The sequence below is a fragment of the Bidens hawaiensis genome, unplaced genomic scaffold, assembly GCF_021521415.1.
Source record: "Bidens hawaiensis isolate Kalapana, Puna unplaced genomic scaffold, B.hawaiensis_p1.1 tig00013865_1, whole genome shotgun sequence".
In the NCBI taxonomy this organism is placed as follows: Eukaryota; Viridiplantae; Streptophyta; class Magnoliopsida; order Asterales; family Asteraceae; genus Bidens; species Bidens hawaiensis.
In genome coordinates this window covers 227,247-242,964 of record NW_027492185.1, presented here as the reverse complement: position 1 = coordinate 242,964, position 15,718 = coordinate 227,247, and the positions used below count along the sequence as shown (strand labels likewise).

General features: G+C 37.0%; 2 protein-coding genes across 2 annotated transcripts; one reads left to right on the top strand and one right to left on the bottom strand.

Annotated features, from left to right (window-relative positions):
- The first annotated feature begins 4,265 nt into the window (after positions 1–4,265).
- On the top strand, positions 4,266–6,073 carry LOC143545145 (E3 ubiquitin-protein ligase At3g02290-like). The gene is made up of 5 exons (XM_077037081.1): positions 4,266–4,398; positions 4,818–5,103; positions 5,189–5,630; positions 5,704–5,813; positions 5,895–6,073. Exons 2-5 carry the CDS (start codon positions 4,987–4,989, stop codon positions 5,925–5,927), a joined length of 702 nt encoding a protein of 233 aa, XP_076893196.1. The 5' UTR covers positions 4,266–4,398; positions 4,818–4,986; the 3' UTR covers positions 5,928–6,073.
- Positions 6,074–6,269: 196 nt separating this feature from the next.
- LOC143545144 (uncharacterized) lies at positions 6,270–8,348 on the bottom strand. Its single transcript, XM_077037080.1, has 7 exons — positions 8,331–8,348; positions 7,893–8,048; positions 7,701–7,820; positions 6,988–7,031; positions 6,782–6,907; positions 6,552–6,693; positions 6,270–6,461 (listed from the first exon to the last, which is right to left on the bottom strand). Exons 2-7 carry the CDS (start codon positions 8,031–8,033, stop codon positions 6,384–6,386), a joined length of 651 nt encoding a protein of 216 aa, XP_076893195.1. The 5' UTR covers positions 8,034–8,048; positions 8,331–8,348; the 3' UTR covers positions 6,270–6,383.
- Between the last annotated feature and the right edge of the window lie 7,370 nt (positions 8,349–15,718).

Genomic DNA, 15,718 nt, shown 5'->3' with positions numbered 1-15,718 from the left:
TGGCGCGAGCGGAGATAAAAAAGAACTCCCGCTTCCATGAACGAAGACTGCGCTCGGTTGCGCAAATCTTCAAACCCTTGATCCGGGTTATCAGAGTATACCACCCCTTGATGCACCTCCAAGAGTAGAAGGTCATCAGGAAGTCGACGAAGGGCTCAATGCCCAGAATCCGGCACACCCACTCGAAGTGGCGAATCTTCGCGATCGCCATCGGGTGCACCTCGGTCAGGTGTACACCGTGCCTCTCTAGGACACGGTACACAAACTTTGTCAACGGGAACCTAAGATTCCCATAGACAAAGAATGCAGCATATACCCCGATCTTGCCTCTGGGGGCATCATACACCGTCTGATGAGGTTCAGGAAACTCAGGCTCGAGAGACTCGAGCATGAACTTCCTGACGATGTACTGATATAGATCGACAGGCAGAGCACACTGGCACTCGCCAGCAGTACTCTTGTCATCGGCGTACACCCCAGCCTCCTGGGCTGTAGCCTCAAGATCGTGAGAAGACATCTTGCAGGTATGAAAAAGAGAACGATTTCAAGAGAATGCTCGACTGAAAAGGTGAGTATTCGCCGGAAATCGTTTTGAAGATGAAGAGAAAAGTGAAAGTGTGGATTACAAAGGACCCTCTCCCCCTTTATATACTAATCGCAATTAATGCGATGGATTTAATGCGGAAGAGAGAGAAATCGCAGGTGCAATGAAACTATGACACGTGGCAAAAAGCAAGCTGGCAACAGCTGTTGAAAGGACGCGTGCCAGTAATTTCGCGGCCACGCGCCCGAAAATTCGCGCCCACGCGCCTGAAAAAGCGCCTGGAATGACCATATACTGTCACGTCGTCATAACTTCCTGCACGTCCTGACACTGTCAGAAGAAACCGTCGGACGACGTTTCAATAGTTTGGACTGTTCTTATCCTTTCACCAACTCTTCGAATTTCAAAATTTCAAAAAGATTCAAAAGCGGGAAAATACCCCTTACCTTGGCAACCAAGTAACTATAAGACAGGTGCGAGTAAAGTGTTAAGGCAAAACCCTTCACATACTTAGCACCCGCAGGAAATTGACGCCAGGAATACCTTGGAAGTAAAGTAACCGTAAGACGAGTGCGGGTACAGTGTCAAGGCAAAACCCTTCACATACTTAGCACTCCGCAGGGAATTCAAACCAAGAAGGATCTTCTGGGCCATGCTTGCGGAAACGGGAATAACACCCCCGCATGGCGGGAACGTCGAGAACTATATTGTTTGAAACTCCAAGATGGAATTGGTGGTTTTAACATAATTGATCACTATGTTGAAAACTACCAAAACCCCATGGAGAATCCACACAAGTAGGACTCAACGCTCCTGACTTGCGAGGAGGTTACAGACCTACCCGCTTCATACCCAAAGATCAAGCAGAAAAATCGGGAATTTCTGCGTGACATTAGGAAAACCGCGGGAAGAATCCCCACGGAAAACCTTAAAACTAAAAACCCTTTTCAAAACCCCTTGCTAGTCCAAAAGTTCACCTCACTTATTAATAATTCATGAGAAGAACATTGGACTGGGGGGACTTGAAGAGGTAGGTCCCAGCAGAGCCCAGTTGGACCCGCAAGACTCACCTTGAACAGGGACGTCTGCGCAACGACCAACTGCTTCTGCAGGACCCACCATGCTCAGAGAAGACCTTACGCGCAGTACGCCAGCTGTACCCGCAGGGAAAGCCTCCCAATGGTGAAGTACCCCGCTTGTTCCCGCAGTTGCGGATACAAGCCATCAGGGAAGGCTACCCGCACTGATAGCAAGGCTACACGCACAAGGCATTAACTTGCTACTTCAGTAGTCACCTGAAGGAATGAGCAAGGCGGGAATACTCCCGCCCAAATGAGCCAGTCCGTATGCTTCTGGAAGATCTTTTGTACTATACCTACCAAGGTATGGGCAAAACAGACGATCTGACCAGAGCAGCCCATGAACCAATCACAGGGTGACAGCTCACCGACAACAGTACGAGGAGGAACACCCTCTAGTACTGTTTGTCACTATTAGCCGCTGCCTACTCACCAACCCTTACTATGGGACGTGCGCAGCCTACAGTTGGTGGAACAGTGCATAGCCGGCAGTAAAGGAACAGTATACAGCCGACCTTGTCACTGTCGGCCGCAGCCTATCCACCAACCAGCATGGCTTGTGCGTAGCCCACTGTTGGTAGAACAGGAATACTATTCAGCCGGCTGTACCTTCTAGGAAACCTACCTTCGGCTATAAATACTCCAACACCTTGGAATGGTAAGGACATCATCTGATATCTCATTATCTTATCTTCTCTAGCAATCTCTTAATATACACTTATATTCAGAGCAATCTAGTCTGATTCTCACGCCGGAGGGTGGTCACAAGGAGGAACCCCCCCTTCTCAGTGACGAGCTTACGGTGTCTGTTTTGCAGGTCACCTGAAGAACAACCTTCTTTGCTGGACCTCATCCTCGTGGGAAACATTACTTAACCCCCAGATTATCCGTAATCTGCCCCGGGTCACTTAGTGTTTCTTCAGAAAGCAACTACATGTCTGCATGCTTAAAAGAGACGATAAAGATATATACCACTAGCGGTCACCGAGTCATTTCGTCTTTGTCGGTGTCAATTTTACAATCTCATTCCAAAGTAATTACAAAACTGACAATAATAGCCCCTTTAATGAATAAGGTGATTCGTTGGCTCGTTGCAACTTGCAAGAATGGGAAGGTCTAACCTACTACGCAAATTAGTTTATTTTATTGTTTTGCATGGTTGGATAATAATTTATAAATAGAATATAGATACATGAATATTCAATTATATATTGTTAATGTATTTATAATTTGACGAAGTTATAAAATATTTATTAAAACAAGTGTACCAGAAATTTTGGTGTGTTAAGTTATTTTCTTGTTGATTAAAATTGAGTAGTTTTTTTTAAGATGTTTAATATAAAACCAACTTTAATTAGTGATAAGTGAGAATTAGATAATAGAATATAAATGGTATTTGACAAATATAATGATAATTATCAGGGCCGTCTCCGAGAATTTAAATACCTCGGCTAAGTTAAAATAAAAAGGCCCGTAGGCCTTAACGAAAATATTTTATTCGCAAATGTACATGGATAAAACTTTTATCGACCGATTTATTATAAGCATAAACCATCTGAGCATTTAATTATCTCATAAACCATTGCAAATAACCTTATTTTTAACACAAAAAATATATATATGTAATATGTATAAAAAAATTTGCGCCCCCGATACTTATGTGCCCCGGCCGATGGTGCAGCTCGCACACCCTCCGAGCCTCCCCTGATAATTATATAGAAGGACTATCACTTGATTAAAAATAAAATGAATTCGCGACAAGAATTACACATATGGTCGAACTGGATTAAAAAAAGGTGGAATTCTTCGGTTGGAGGCGGCCATTAATAGGCTTCAACAAGTAATGTGATAGTGAAGAGGGAAATCGACATTGATTGGTTGAAATGCATTTGATGTGGGCACGAGAAGGAATAGATTAGCCACCCAATCTTCTAGTTTAGCCAAATAAGTATGGTCCAAAACTAAACAACGGTGAGGTTTAGCACTTAACACAAAAGAGGCGGTAAAAGCTTTTCTCATTTTTTCGAATTCCCAACGCGTTGATAAACCAAGAAACAATTATAGTGGCAACACTATGGTATTTACAGAACACGAGAAATGAAAAGGTTTTCAACCATCAAAACTCGCATTTGTCAAAAGTCATAGACTAGATAAAGATGAACACATTTACATGGATAAAAAACAGTGTAAAAACTAAACTTGTAGGCTGATCTTCTAGGTGTAATTTCGTTGCCTACTAGGTGAAACAGTCAGACCGATTTGTTCTTTTTGGCTTAGCATCTTGCTAGTGCAAGTTGTATTTCCATATTAACTGTCGTAAATAAAAAGCGGTTGCTCAACCATCGTTATATCACATTCAGAAAAAAAGTTTACGGTTGACGTGATTTTCTACTTAAAATTGATTTAATATTTTATATTTACTACATCTTTATATAAATTTGTAACCTGTTCTGATACTAGCAAATTTATTTAAGCTTATTATAAATTTGCCCAATGCCGAAAGTAAACAAAAAATGTATATATCTTTTGTAAGAGATAAGTTTTTATATGACCCATACATAATACCATCTCCGTTATAATAACTTCATTAATTATATAAGATGAATAATAATAATATTTCGTTTCATTTGATAGCGCGTAGTCTTTGTCGCCGTAAAATCGAAATAAATGCTCAACAAGTTGCCGTAATCATCTGATTGATAAACATCGCAATCCCAAATATCAATCAAGATTTCTGCTTCTAATCAAATCAACAACCTCTTTCACTCATATAAGGTACCCTAATTTCTACAAATTTCTCATAATATTATTAATCGTTGCGATTAATTGATTGATTCAAGATTAGATTTTAATGGGGTTTTCTGGGTCGATGCTTAATTATGTTCATTTCATTCTTGAATTTGTTTGCAAGATTTAAAATAATTTCAAAAGGGTTTTAATTTTAGATTGACTTTTGGTATAAAAACGCTAACTTGTTTCATACCCAATCTGGGTATTAATCTTTTTAAGAAGTTAAGATCCAGTTTCATTTTTTTTCAGCAGTATTTATTATTGTTTTAGGGTTTTATGATTGAAAGGTGAAAGCTTTATGGGTTTTTGAAATCTTGTAAAGGGATCATTTACTGAAGATTAACATGTTTTGATCTACTGCTGAATGAGCAATCTTTTATAAATGTGTTGTTGGTCTGTTGCAGGTGGTGAAGCACATTTGATTCAGTAATCAGTTGAGTAATTCACGCGTATACAGAGAGGGTTTACTGGTCCGCAGAACCGTTCAACATTTCTGCGAGCCTCAAGTCCTCTCTCAGTTTTGGTATAAAATCTTATCAGCAGTTAACCTGCATTAAATTTAAAGCTATCATCATGGGTGCTGTTTGTTGTTGCTTGCATAACGAGTGTGAAGATTATGTTAATCCCAACAGTTCTGTATACCGAAACTGCATTTGCCTTCGATGCTTTCTTCAGAATTTCTTATATTTGGTATGTATAACTAATAAGTGTTTATCTAAAGTCTCTTAATTTGTTATTTAGTGGGATTTATTATATATTTTTGTTTGAATAATAGTACACGTCATTATTTCAAAGAGGGGATGAACATGTGAGGCTTCAAAGCCCTTCATCAATGCAAGGGACAGCGTCTTTTAACTCATCAGCATCACTTGATAGCTCATTATCCGGTGTTTATCGGGCCCCACCAAGACCTTTGCCATATGATGTTGACCCGAGGTATATTCGTCTTCAAAGAGACGGGCTGGTTTCCAGACGGGAAAAAGGGTCGAGTCGGTCACTGGAAGAAGGCGACACGTTAAGAGGAAGTGACAGTGATATGGAGACGGATCCGTTATGTGCTGGAAGCAAATGGAATAATAACTTGACTTGTGAAGATGAAACGAAAGGGCCCTACACAAAGTCTTCCATTAAGCTTTTATCTCCAAAAGAGGCAACTGGATTTGCACATATACTTTCACCGTCTGAAGATGAAGACGTGTGTCCAACGTGTCTTGAAGGTATATTCTGAAATAATTATCCACTTTTTATAATGTATACACTTATCGTTGTTTTTTGTATTCTTTATTAAAGAATATACTACAGAAAACCCTAAGATAATTACAAAGTGTTCGCACCATTTTCACCTCGGTTGCATATACGAGTGGATGGAAAGAAGTGAAAACTGCCCTGTTTGTGGCAAGGTAAAGTTTCATTATATATGTTTATGTGCTTAATTGCAACTATATGTGAGTAAATATTTGTGGATGTTTTGGCTTCTATAGGTGATGGCATTTGACGAGACTATTGAGGCTTAATCCGAGACCATAACGAAATGAATACAATTAAGAGATCAAGAAAACGGCTTGTAAATTCATTGTGAATACCCACATGTTATCAAGTGTTTTTCATGTAAAAAATTGGAAATTTGCTCGATTTTAGTTCCGTCACAGGCTGTTTTTTCTTATGATGAATACTGTTTCTTTTTGTTATAATATATATATATATAGTATGTTCTCTTCAAAGATGTCCCAAGCTACTCATAAGTGAAGAAATTTCTTGCATAATACATGCCTGTCGCAGGTAAAATGCGCTTATATTCTTGTGAAACACATATCAGTTTTAAATTTGCAAAGTACAGTAATTTGTTTAAATATCAATTATCAAACAGAACAGAATCCCATGAGTACCAAATTTATTAAAAGTGAGGTTTTCAGAAGGTGAATATTACACACACATGCACACAAATATTGTATAAGAACAACTTAAATGACTCAGTTGGCAGCCACTTGAAAAGCTTTGAGGAATGCTTCTTCAGGCTGGCCACCACTCAACTTATGCTTTCCATTAATCTGCGCCACACAAACAGACATTCTGTTATATAACAACCTGTAACCGAAACCAAAACTATTACAGTAAATCATATATTCCTAATCACATACCACATAATGAGGGACACCCGATATGTTAGCCGAGTACTTTCCAAGTTCTTCATTAATCTCCTCAAGTCCATTGTTCGGATCTTGAAGAAACTCGTCCGCTCCTTCGATACCAACTTTGCTTGCAGACTCCACAAGAAAGTCCCTGGATTTGAGGCAATATTAATAAATTGTGTTTCTTTTTCCTTTTGGACATAAAATTCATAAATTATAACATGAGTGGGAAAGATTACCTGTCATTAATAAACTTCCCCTGTGTGAAATACCCACTCATTAACTCTTCCACAAGATTATGCTGCTTATCAAGCCCCTGCTTCCCTGCAAAAAGTATGAGCCTGTGGCTATCCAGGGAACTTCCACTTTTTTTTCAAAAAAGAAAACATCATTAATGAGTTTTTTTAAGTAATTATAGTTCAGACCGCGATACAGAACAACTTACGTTAGGCCAGACACGTCATAATCCAGTCCAATTCCTTTAAAAACCTGCAATATTACAATGTGTGTTCGTTTATTTAACATTTTAACTTTAACCGAACATGAATACAAACACGAACACGCACGTATAATCGAACACATTTTTTTGTTCATGCCCGTTCATTAAGAAAACGGGCATGTTTGTGTCCGTTTTATGTTCATGTGTTAAAAACCTAAACGAAAAGTTCGCGAACATAAACGATCATAAACAGACTTTAACGAACATAAATAAACACAGCTGAACATTATTGACCAAAACATAAACGAAAACAAATGAACATAAGTATGCATGAACACAAATGAACAAGTCTAACACATCACAATTTATCCAAAAACACATCTAAGTTAGGTTAAATTTACATGATTTATCCAGAATATCAATCATGATTAGTGGTTTAAATGAGCTCGTAGTATGCTTGTATTTATGTAAATATAACTACTTATGTATTTATTAAAAATTCAAATGAACATTAATGAATGAACATAAACAGACGTTCACGAACATAAATAGACGGACAACACGTGTGTTCATGTTCGTTCGTTTAAATAAATAAACAAACATAAACGAACTTCCGCCGAACAGGTCATGAACGCTCGGTTAGTTTACATGCTGTATATTATCATCCTAACAACTGAAATTAGAAGTGAAAAGACGAAAGAGAAGGCAAAGTGAGGTACCTCAGTCATACGAGCAAGTATTTGATCAGCACGAGCACCGAACTTGTTTTTGTAGAAATTTTTCTTGTTAATTCCCTCTTTAGGTGCAGAAGGGTCAAGCAAGTAAGGGTGCCAATTTATCTGCAGAAATGATGGAATAAACAAAACCGAACAAAATATCTTAAAGTAAGGATAAACGGAGAGAATTCAAACCTCGAACTCGTATTGGTCTTTCGATGAAGCTAAAGCTTTGTCTAGATTCTTTTTGCCCACAAAACACCATGGGCATACACTGTCTGAAGTCACATCAATCTTGATGAGCTTCTTCTCTGCATTACTTGCTGATTGAGCCATTATTTTGGTGTATTTCTGAACATAAATTATTAGTCAATTAGCATGGCTTGTTTATTAATAATCCCTCATTCCAAACAGATCAATATACAATTGATTTCACTCGCTTTTTAACGGATAACGGGTAGTATCAGTATCTTGGGGCACACACTTTTCTAGATATTATGTATTTAGTTACAGTATAACCACTTAAATGGAACAAAGGCAAATAATAATATGATCATGAAGGTGAAACATGTAATTGGTTATTGTGAAGATAGAAACAGCATATGGTGATTATGATAAAGATTAAAGACTGACCTTGAAATATGTTGTGCAGTTGAATACACAAGTACAAAGGGTTTGGTTGTGGGGGTATAAATACGTTCATTTGGGGGGTTTTCATAGAACGCGTTTATTTGTTGCCATTTGTCAACTACCTACCACCATCAGGTTTACATGGCCGGCGACCCACCAGCTACAAAAGTCTAAGGGCTAAACTTGTACTTTTGTAAATTAGCAGGGGTTAAAGTAAATCTACTTAACCGGCACGCTTTTCTACCCTGGATATGGGTGGTGGTCTCGTACTGAACGCATATTTTCGATACCAATTTGGTACCAAACTTTTTAAGAATTCGGGACCGGTATAATACCGGTATTTTACCAACTTTTTGTTGATTTTTGCCTTTGATATTGGTATTGATCGAGTATTTCCGATACCGCCATTCATTTTAGACGATTTTCGGTACTGATACCGAGCTCAACCATAGTTTAAATATTATAATATAATGCTTGATAAACGAGCATAGCTTGCCCTAGTTGGCTAGCTATCATATGAATGCACAAGCATATTTATACGGGTGTATACCATCACATCGTCTGCCCTCGTAGACCAACAAATCATACATAGTTGTACATCAAATCATTAGGTATTGATTAGTGACGTAGGGAGTGTTTGTATAGCTTCTTCAAAACCACATAAAAAGCAATAATCAAAACTAGAAAGTCCATTGTTTTCAAAAATGAACCATTGGAAAAGGTTTAGGGATTGGTGAAACATTGTTTCAGCCTTTACGATCGATGGTGCATGATTGTTACAATCTTATTCGCTTATTGGTTAGGTTCATGCCAATTTTGGGTCATAATTTCATCTTTAACATGTTTATTCAATCAACATCATTGATTACTTAGTTTGTTGGTCCCGCCAGGAATGGTTTAATGCTATTATGTAGGTTTTTTTGAAGTCTCAATAAGATGTTTATGTGTGGGGCACAATGACGAGTTCTTACAAACATTTCATCTTTTGTTGTTTGTGTGGCAGACCATGACTTGTTTAGGTCTCATTCTTGTCTATACACATTTTTGAAGACACATTGTTTATTAAGCTATACACACCTAGTTTAAATGTTGCATTTTAATGTTCTATAATGTAATATAAAAATATTATAATTTATATATTTAGATATTTAGTTGTAGACTTGTAGTGAGATACTTTTATTTTATTTTATTTTGTTTGCAATCACTGTTTCTTATACAAAAGTTGCTCCTATATTTAAGGTACAAAGAAAATAAAGGGTATTATTAGATTTTAATGAGCCAAATTTTGGCCAACTTAAAATATTTTCTAGGTAAATTGACAAATTCCAACTTTCACCCATGTTGAGTTTTTTCCTACCGAAATTTTGGGACAAAATATGTCATTATGCAATATAATTATATAAGCCATAACTAACATATTCTATCCTAATAAATATTAGGGTACGTTTGGTTAAAAGTAATGTAATGAAGGATGAATAAAATGGGAGAATGTATGGAATGGATAATGGAATGAAATGGATCATTACCATTCATTTGTCTTGTTTGGTTAACATATGAAAATGAAATGAATTATTACTTTATGTTGTTTGGTATCCCAAAAAATTTGTAGGAATGAAATATAGATAATACTTCATGTTGTTTGGTATAAAAAAATGTAAGAATGAAATAGAAATAATACTTTATGTGACAGTCAGGTGGCGGCGGCGGCGACTGAAGTGGTGGTGGCGATGACGACGGTGGTGATGGTTGTTGTTAGGTGGTGGTGTTATTGAGAAAGTAGGCTGAAGGGGAATAAAATGAAAAAAAAGGGGCGGGAATGAATGAGTTTATTGGAATGAGATTCAATATGTAATGGATGTATCATTCCATTAAGCAACCAAACACAACTTATTTCATTATCACGTAATGAATCATTCCATTACTTCTGTCATTCCTGCATACCGAACACTACCTTAATCTATATTTCATGATACTTAATGCACTAGTTGAGCAGCATGATGAAATATTAATGGAATTTCTTGTTTTTTAAGGAAAAGAGGAACAATAAGAAAATTTGTTGTTTCCTGTACTTCATGGTGCATTATGCATGTGTTTTGCGTAGGGATGAAAATAACTATTTGGTAGTTTTCGTTAATTTTAGTTTCATACATTGATGACGGGGGTAGCCCAAGGAAATAATAAAATGACTGAAGCACATTAACGTTAAAAGGGTTAAAAGGTTAAAAGCTTCATTTCCCGCCCAAACTTATGTAAACAAGTACCCACGTGCTACAGTACGATGTCAAATCACTGTTCACATCCTTGTCCCCTCTGACCAAAGGACATGCTCAGATAAAGTATTATTATTTTAACTATGGACCAACGGTCCAAACCTTCCTGCCCATAAAGGTCAACTCTCTATGCAAACAAGAGGCTAACTAGTTTAGTTAACTGGACTAAAAGGCTTACATCTCTTCACCTATATAAGAGATGCTTAGTCACAAACAAGAAACAAGGGATTTGGGCAGATAACACCATCTCCCTAATCTTCTCTTCTTCCTTGAGAAATATGCTCTTAGCTTATTTCTTTCTTACTTCAATAACTTCATAGCTTCACCAAGAACATCATCCTAAAACCGATTCGAAACATCACGGTTCTTGATATTCGGTGATCTATAACAACAAACAACTAACTAGTGAACCTCCTTCTACGTTTTGCAAACGTAGAGGGACACCACGACCTGCGTTAGGTTAACCTGAACCCTTGAAGCTTGTTAGCCTAACAAGTCCATTCACTATCATTGGTCTTATATTTGTTGTAGCAACAAGTTGGCGCCCACCGTGGGGCTACGCCGCTTACTTTATCATAAAGACCAGTAGTGTAGCTCCATCACCATGTCGGAAGGTGGATCTCCTGGAGAAGTCAATCAAGTGTCAAGAACACCGACACCAAGTGCCGGCCAAGAAGCTCCGGCGACAACCTTGATTTTTTCCACCCCGGGAGGAACTTCGACGGGACCTTTGTTCCTCGATTTTTCACCTTTTCGAACTCCAACCCCTTCACGATCCGGAGTTCCTTCTCCTCATGCAGGAGTCACAAACACTCCGGAACGTGTTGACTTGACAATGGAAGGGGTATCACGACATTTCTTGCAACTAAGACATCTTCTTAACCAACACGTGAGCCAAGAAAGAGAAAAAGGGGATAAGAATAAGGCTAGATCATGACGAATCAGAGCCCTCACTGTCGCTCAGACGTCCACCTTCCCCTCTAATCAGCTCACGCCCGGCTGCTTCTCTTTTTTGAAGCTGGTCCAAGTGTAACATGTCAACCCTTTAACCCATCTCCCTACACCTATGGGAGATCAAGCCCAACGGCTTTCCCTTTGTTCACTTCATAACCCCTTGGACACGAGACCACTCTCGACCAAATATGGCAGTCACCAGCTTCAAGTGCTGCTCCTACAGCCACTACGTGGGAGCAGGCCATGTCGGTCTTGCCCTTGGCTCGAAGTGTAGCGATGAGCACTTCCATGGGAGCAAACCAAGCAACAGCAACACCTGAAAGCCTTCAAGGCTTTAACCTCATGCCTCAGATGATGGCTCAAATGATGGCACATTTCCCTTGGACCCAGCTCATCAACCAAGCGCTGGGTACTCACCAAGGAACAACAAGTCATAATCCTGCTGTGAGGCTAGATGAAGATCTGGCAAAGCCTTACAAGCCCGGTAACTTATCATGTTTCTCTCAACAAATCGCCAATTATGACTTTCAAACAAAAATCAAGATGCCACCCCATATAAGAACTTATGATGGGACTGAAGATCCCGAAGACCACCTCCAAGTCTTCACTGGGGCAACCAGAATTGAAAAAATGGTCCTATGCTGAATGTTGCTTGATGTTCATGCAAACTGTGACATTTGTCAAATTTGAGTCTCGAGTATGTATTCGTTATGTAAACTTTTATTTTATAAAACCGACTCAACATTTTTGTTTTCCTTATCTATTTATTATATAATATTATTATATATCTCGATCACCAATAAACCGATGTTTACCTTATTATAGTGACGCTAAGAAAAAAAACATAAGGAATTCAAAATGATTATCGAAAAGTCGTTATGAGTTTTACAAACCTTTAGACTCATATTTTAACTTGATTTAAACTTAAGAGGGTGTTTCTGTAAATATGCAATACATATATGAACTCACAAAACCCTAAACCTAACACACAAACACTACCAGCCGCCCTCTCTTCTCTGCCGATTTTCCGGCGACCTTCTCCACTGCCGTCACCACCATTCCAGACATCACCACTCCCCACCTCTCCCTCTGGTCCGTAACACCATCAACCTCAGCCACTTTCCCTCTCTTTCTCTGCTCTGGCGAGCTCGGGTTTCCGGCGATGAGCCGCCGCCTACGACCACCACCTCCGACACAACACCACCCTCCTCCCTTCTCGCACCTTCAACCCGACACCGCCATTTCCATTTTTCCCGTTTTTCCGGCGACCTTCGGCCCGCCGTGTCTCTCTCTCACTGTCTCTCTATCTCTCTCTCTCTCTCGCGTCGTTTCTCTCTCTCTCTGTTTCTCTCCCTCCGTTTCTCTCTCTCTCCCTTGTTGTTGCCCTCGTCTCCGGCAGGTTTAGCTCGGGTTCATTCCCGGTATCGAGCCACGACTCGTGAACACGAAAAAGGTATAAAATTTGGGTGTTGGTATTATTAAATTTCATATATCGAATTTTAGTTTAAATTGTTCGTTATCGGTTATAATTTTTGGAAACGAGTTGGTTTGATTTTGGGTAAAAGACGAACACCCGGGAAATGGATATGTTATTTTCTTATGGGTTTAAGTTAACAATTGATATTTTGTTTCGGTTGGTTAGTACATAAGTTGTTGAACGAGAGGTCTCGGGTTCAGGTCTCATCCTATATCGGTTTTGGTTCTTTTTATACTTAATAAATTTATTATTTCTATTTAGTATTAACATAAATACATAAAGATTATTATTATTATTATTAACAAGATAATATTTATTATTATTATTAATATTATTATTTTTATTATTAACAAGATAATATTTACTATTATTATTGTTATTATTATCATTTAACAAAACAATTATTGTTATCTATTAAAACCATATTTTATCATTACTTACTATCAATAATATTAGTATAGTTATTTTGCGAACTCGTTTAGAAATCGAACCAACATCGCGTATGGTATCATAATTTATTATTATTATTATCATTTTTTTTATCAACAACATTTTAATTAATACTAAGATCTTTATTCTATAACTATTATTATTAGTATTATACTATATTAGTATTATTAATAATAATTATTGTTATTATTACTATTATCTTTATCTTATATCTATATATATATACAACCTATCTTTTTTTTGAATTATTACTATCATTACTATCATCATCATTAATAATACTTTTATAAACTTTATTACCAATTCATTTTTATAAAACTCGAACTCTTAAATTAAGCACGTCTTGTTTCTATTTTGATATTGTTTTAGTTATTTAAAAGTCCAATAAAATAATAATATTTTATTTTAAATTATCAATTAAGTACGAGTCCTTAATCATTAACAAATTAACTGGTAATCCGATTTACAACCGAACCTTCTCGTCCAATGTTTCCAATATAGTTTCATTATGGTTTCAAGTTCATTAATATATTACATTATTTATTTTAGCTACGGTGTTTATCGTTTCAAGTTGGATCTGTTCGTTTACCATTCGAGCTTCATTTATTTATCTATTTATTTATCGGTTCATCAATCGAGGTGAGTACTTTCATATCCCTTTTTCCATCTTTCGTTTTGGGGTGACATTTCATACTTATCAAACTAAATGCTTTAATTACTTGCATCTTAAACCCACAAACGTGATTGTATACGTTACTTGAATAATTGCTCGATTTGGTGTTCTATGCTTATTTGTCTATGTGTTTATCGCTTTTGGATGGTGGAACTATAAATCCTATACCATTTGGCAACCCCTCATGGCAAGGTGTCATTAACGTAATGCAATTAACGATAACTATAAAATCCTAGACTACTTGGCAACCCCTTGTAGCTAGGTGGCGCTAACGTAAAACTATTAGCGATTGTCAATTTATCCAAGTTTATAGCTTTTATTTATTGTTTTGTATACAAGTTTGTGGCTTTTTATTATTATATACTTATAGGCTCAAACTTATGAATTGCTCACCAACCTTTGTGTTGACAGACTTTATTTTATGAAATGTTACAGGTTTGACTTTTATTGACTTGAGTGCTGACAGAAATCGTTATCAAGACTATTAGGGTATTAGTGAAATGAACAATATGATTGCTATTTGTTTATATGAACGAGATGTGTTATTAGTGATTTGTTGAAATAAAATGAGTTGAATAAATATTGTCACTTTAAATAGTGTCTTGTGTATTTATCCAATCACGTTGCACCCCGGCATGTTCCTCCGCCTTTGGTCGGGGTGTGACAGATTGGTATCAGAGCCACAAGACTATAGGATAGGTAGTTAGACGTAACGACCTAGTATAGTCTTTAATTTAGGGTCCTTATACGTGTTGCCTATACGTGTTTACCCTACTTGATTGTTCAATGCACCTGTTTATTTATATACTTATTTATTTTATCAAATCATAAATATACACATACACACACTTTCATAGTACTCCAAGGTATCCTTACCTTAAAATGCAAAAACATTAGATTTTTATTGTGTTTTATGAATCACGAGCTTAACTTGGATCTCATTGTTTCAAATCTCCTTAAAGATTGTCTCATATGAGATGACCACTTTAAGTAGTCGAATGCGAGCGTTCCGCTCGCCATCCTAATTTTTGGTGTTGAAACAATAGAACCGCGGTGGTTCGTGGACTAGTGTTTTGACATGACGTTGTATCTCGATTTATTGTGTTATTATTGTTATTTGAGTCAAAAACATGAAAAGTCGCGGTGGTTCGTGCACATGTTTGGACTCCAACGTGGTGTTTAGTAAATGTATTTTTTTTAGAGTTGGAATATCAAGTCATGGTGGTTCATGCACGATTTTTCCATCTTTAAATTCTTAAGACATTGTTTACAAATTTCAAGAATTTATACCATTTTTCCTTTATTTTGTTATATATTCTTATCACAAGTCTTCATTTATAAATGTTATATTTTTCTTATTGTTAATAATTCTTTTATATCCCAATTTTATATGGTAAAGTTTTACACCAATTTTCTCATTTTGATTTCACAAGAATTTTTATTGCGAATTTCGTTCATTAAAATAAAACTTCTTCGATATAAGTAAAAAAATAAATAAATAATTATATATATATATATATATATATAGTTTGATCTATTCATAATGATTTTTAATATGTCATATATT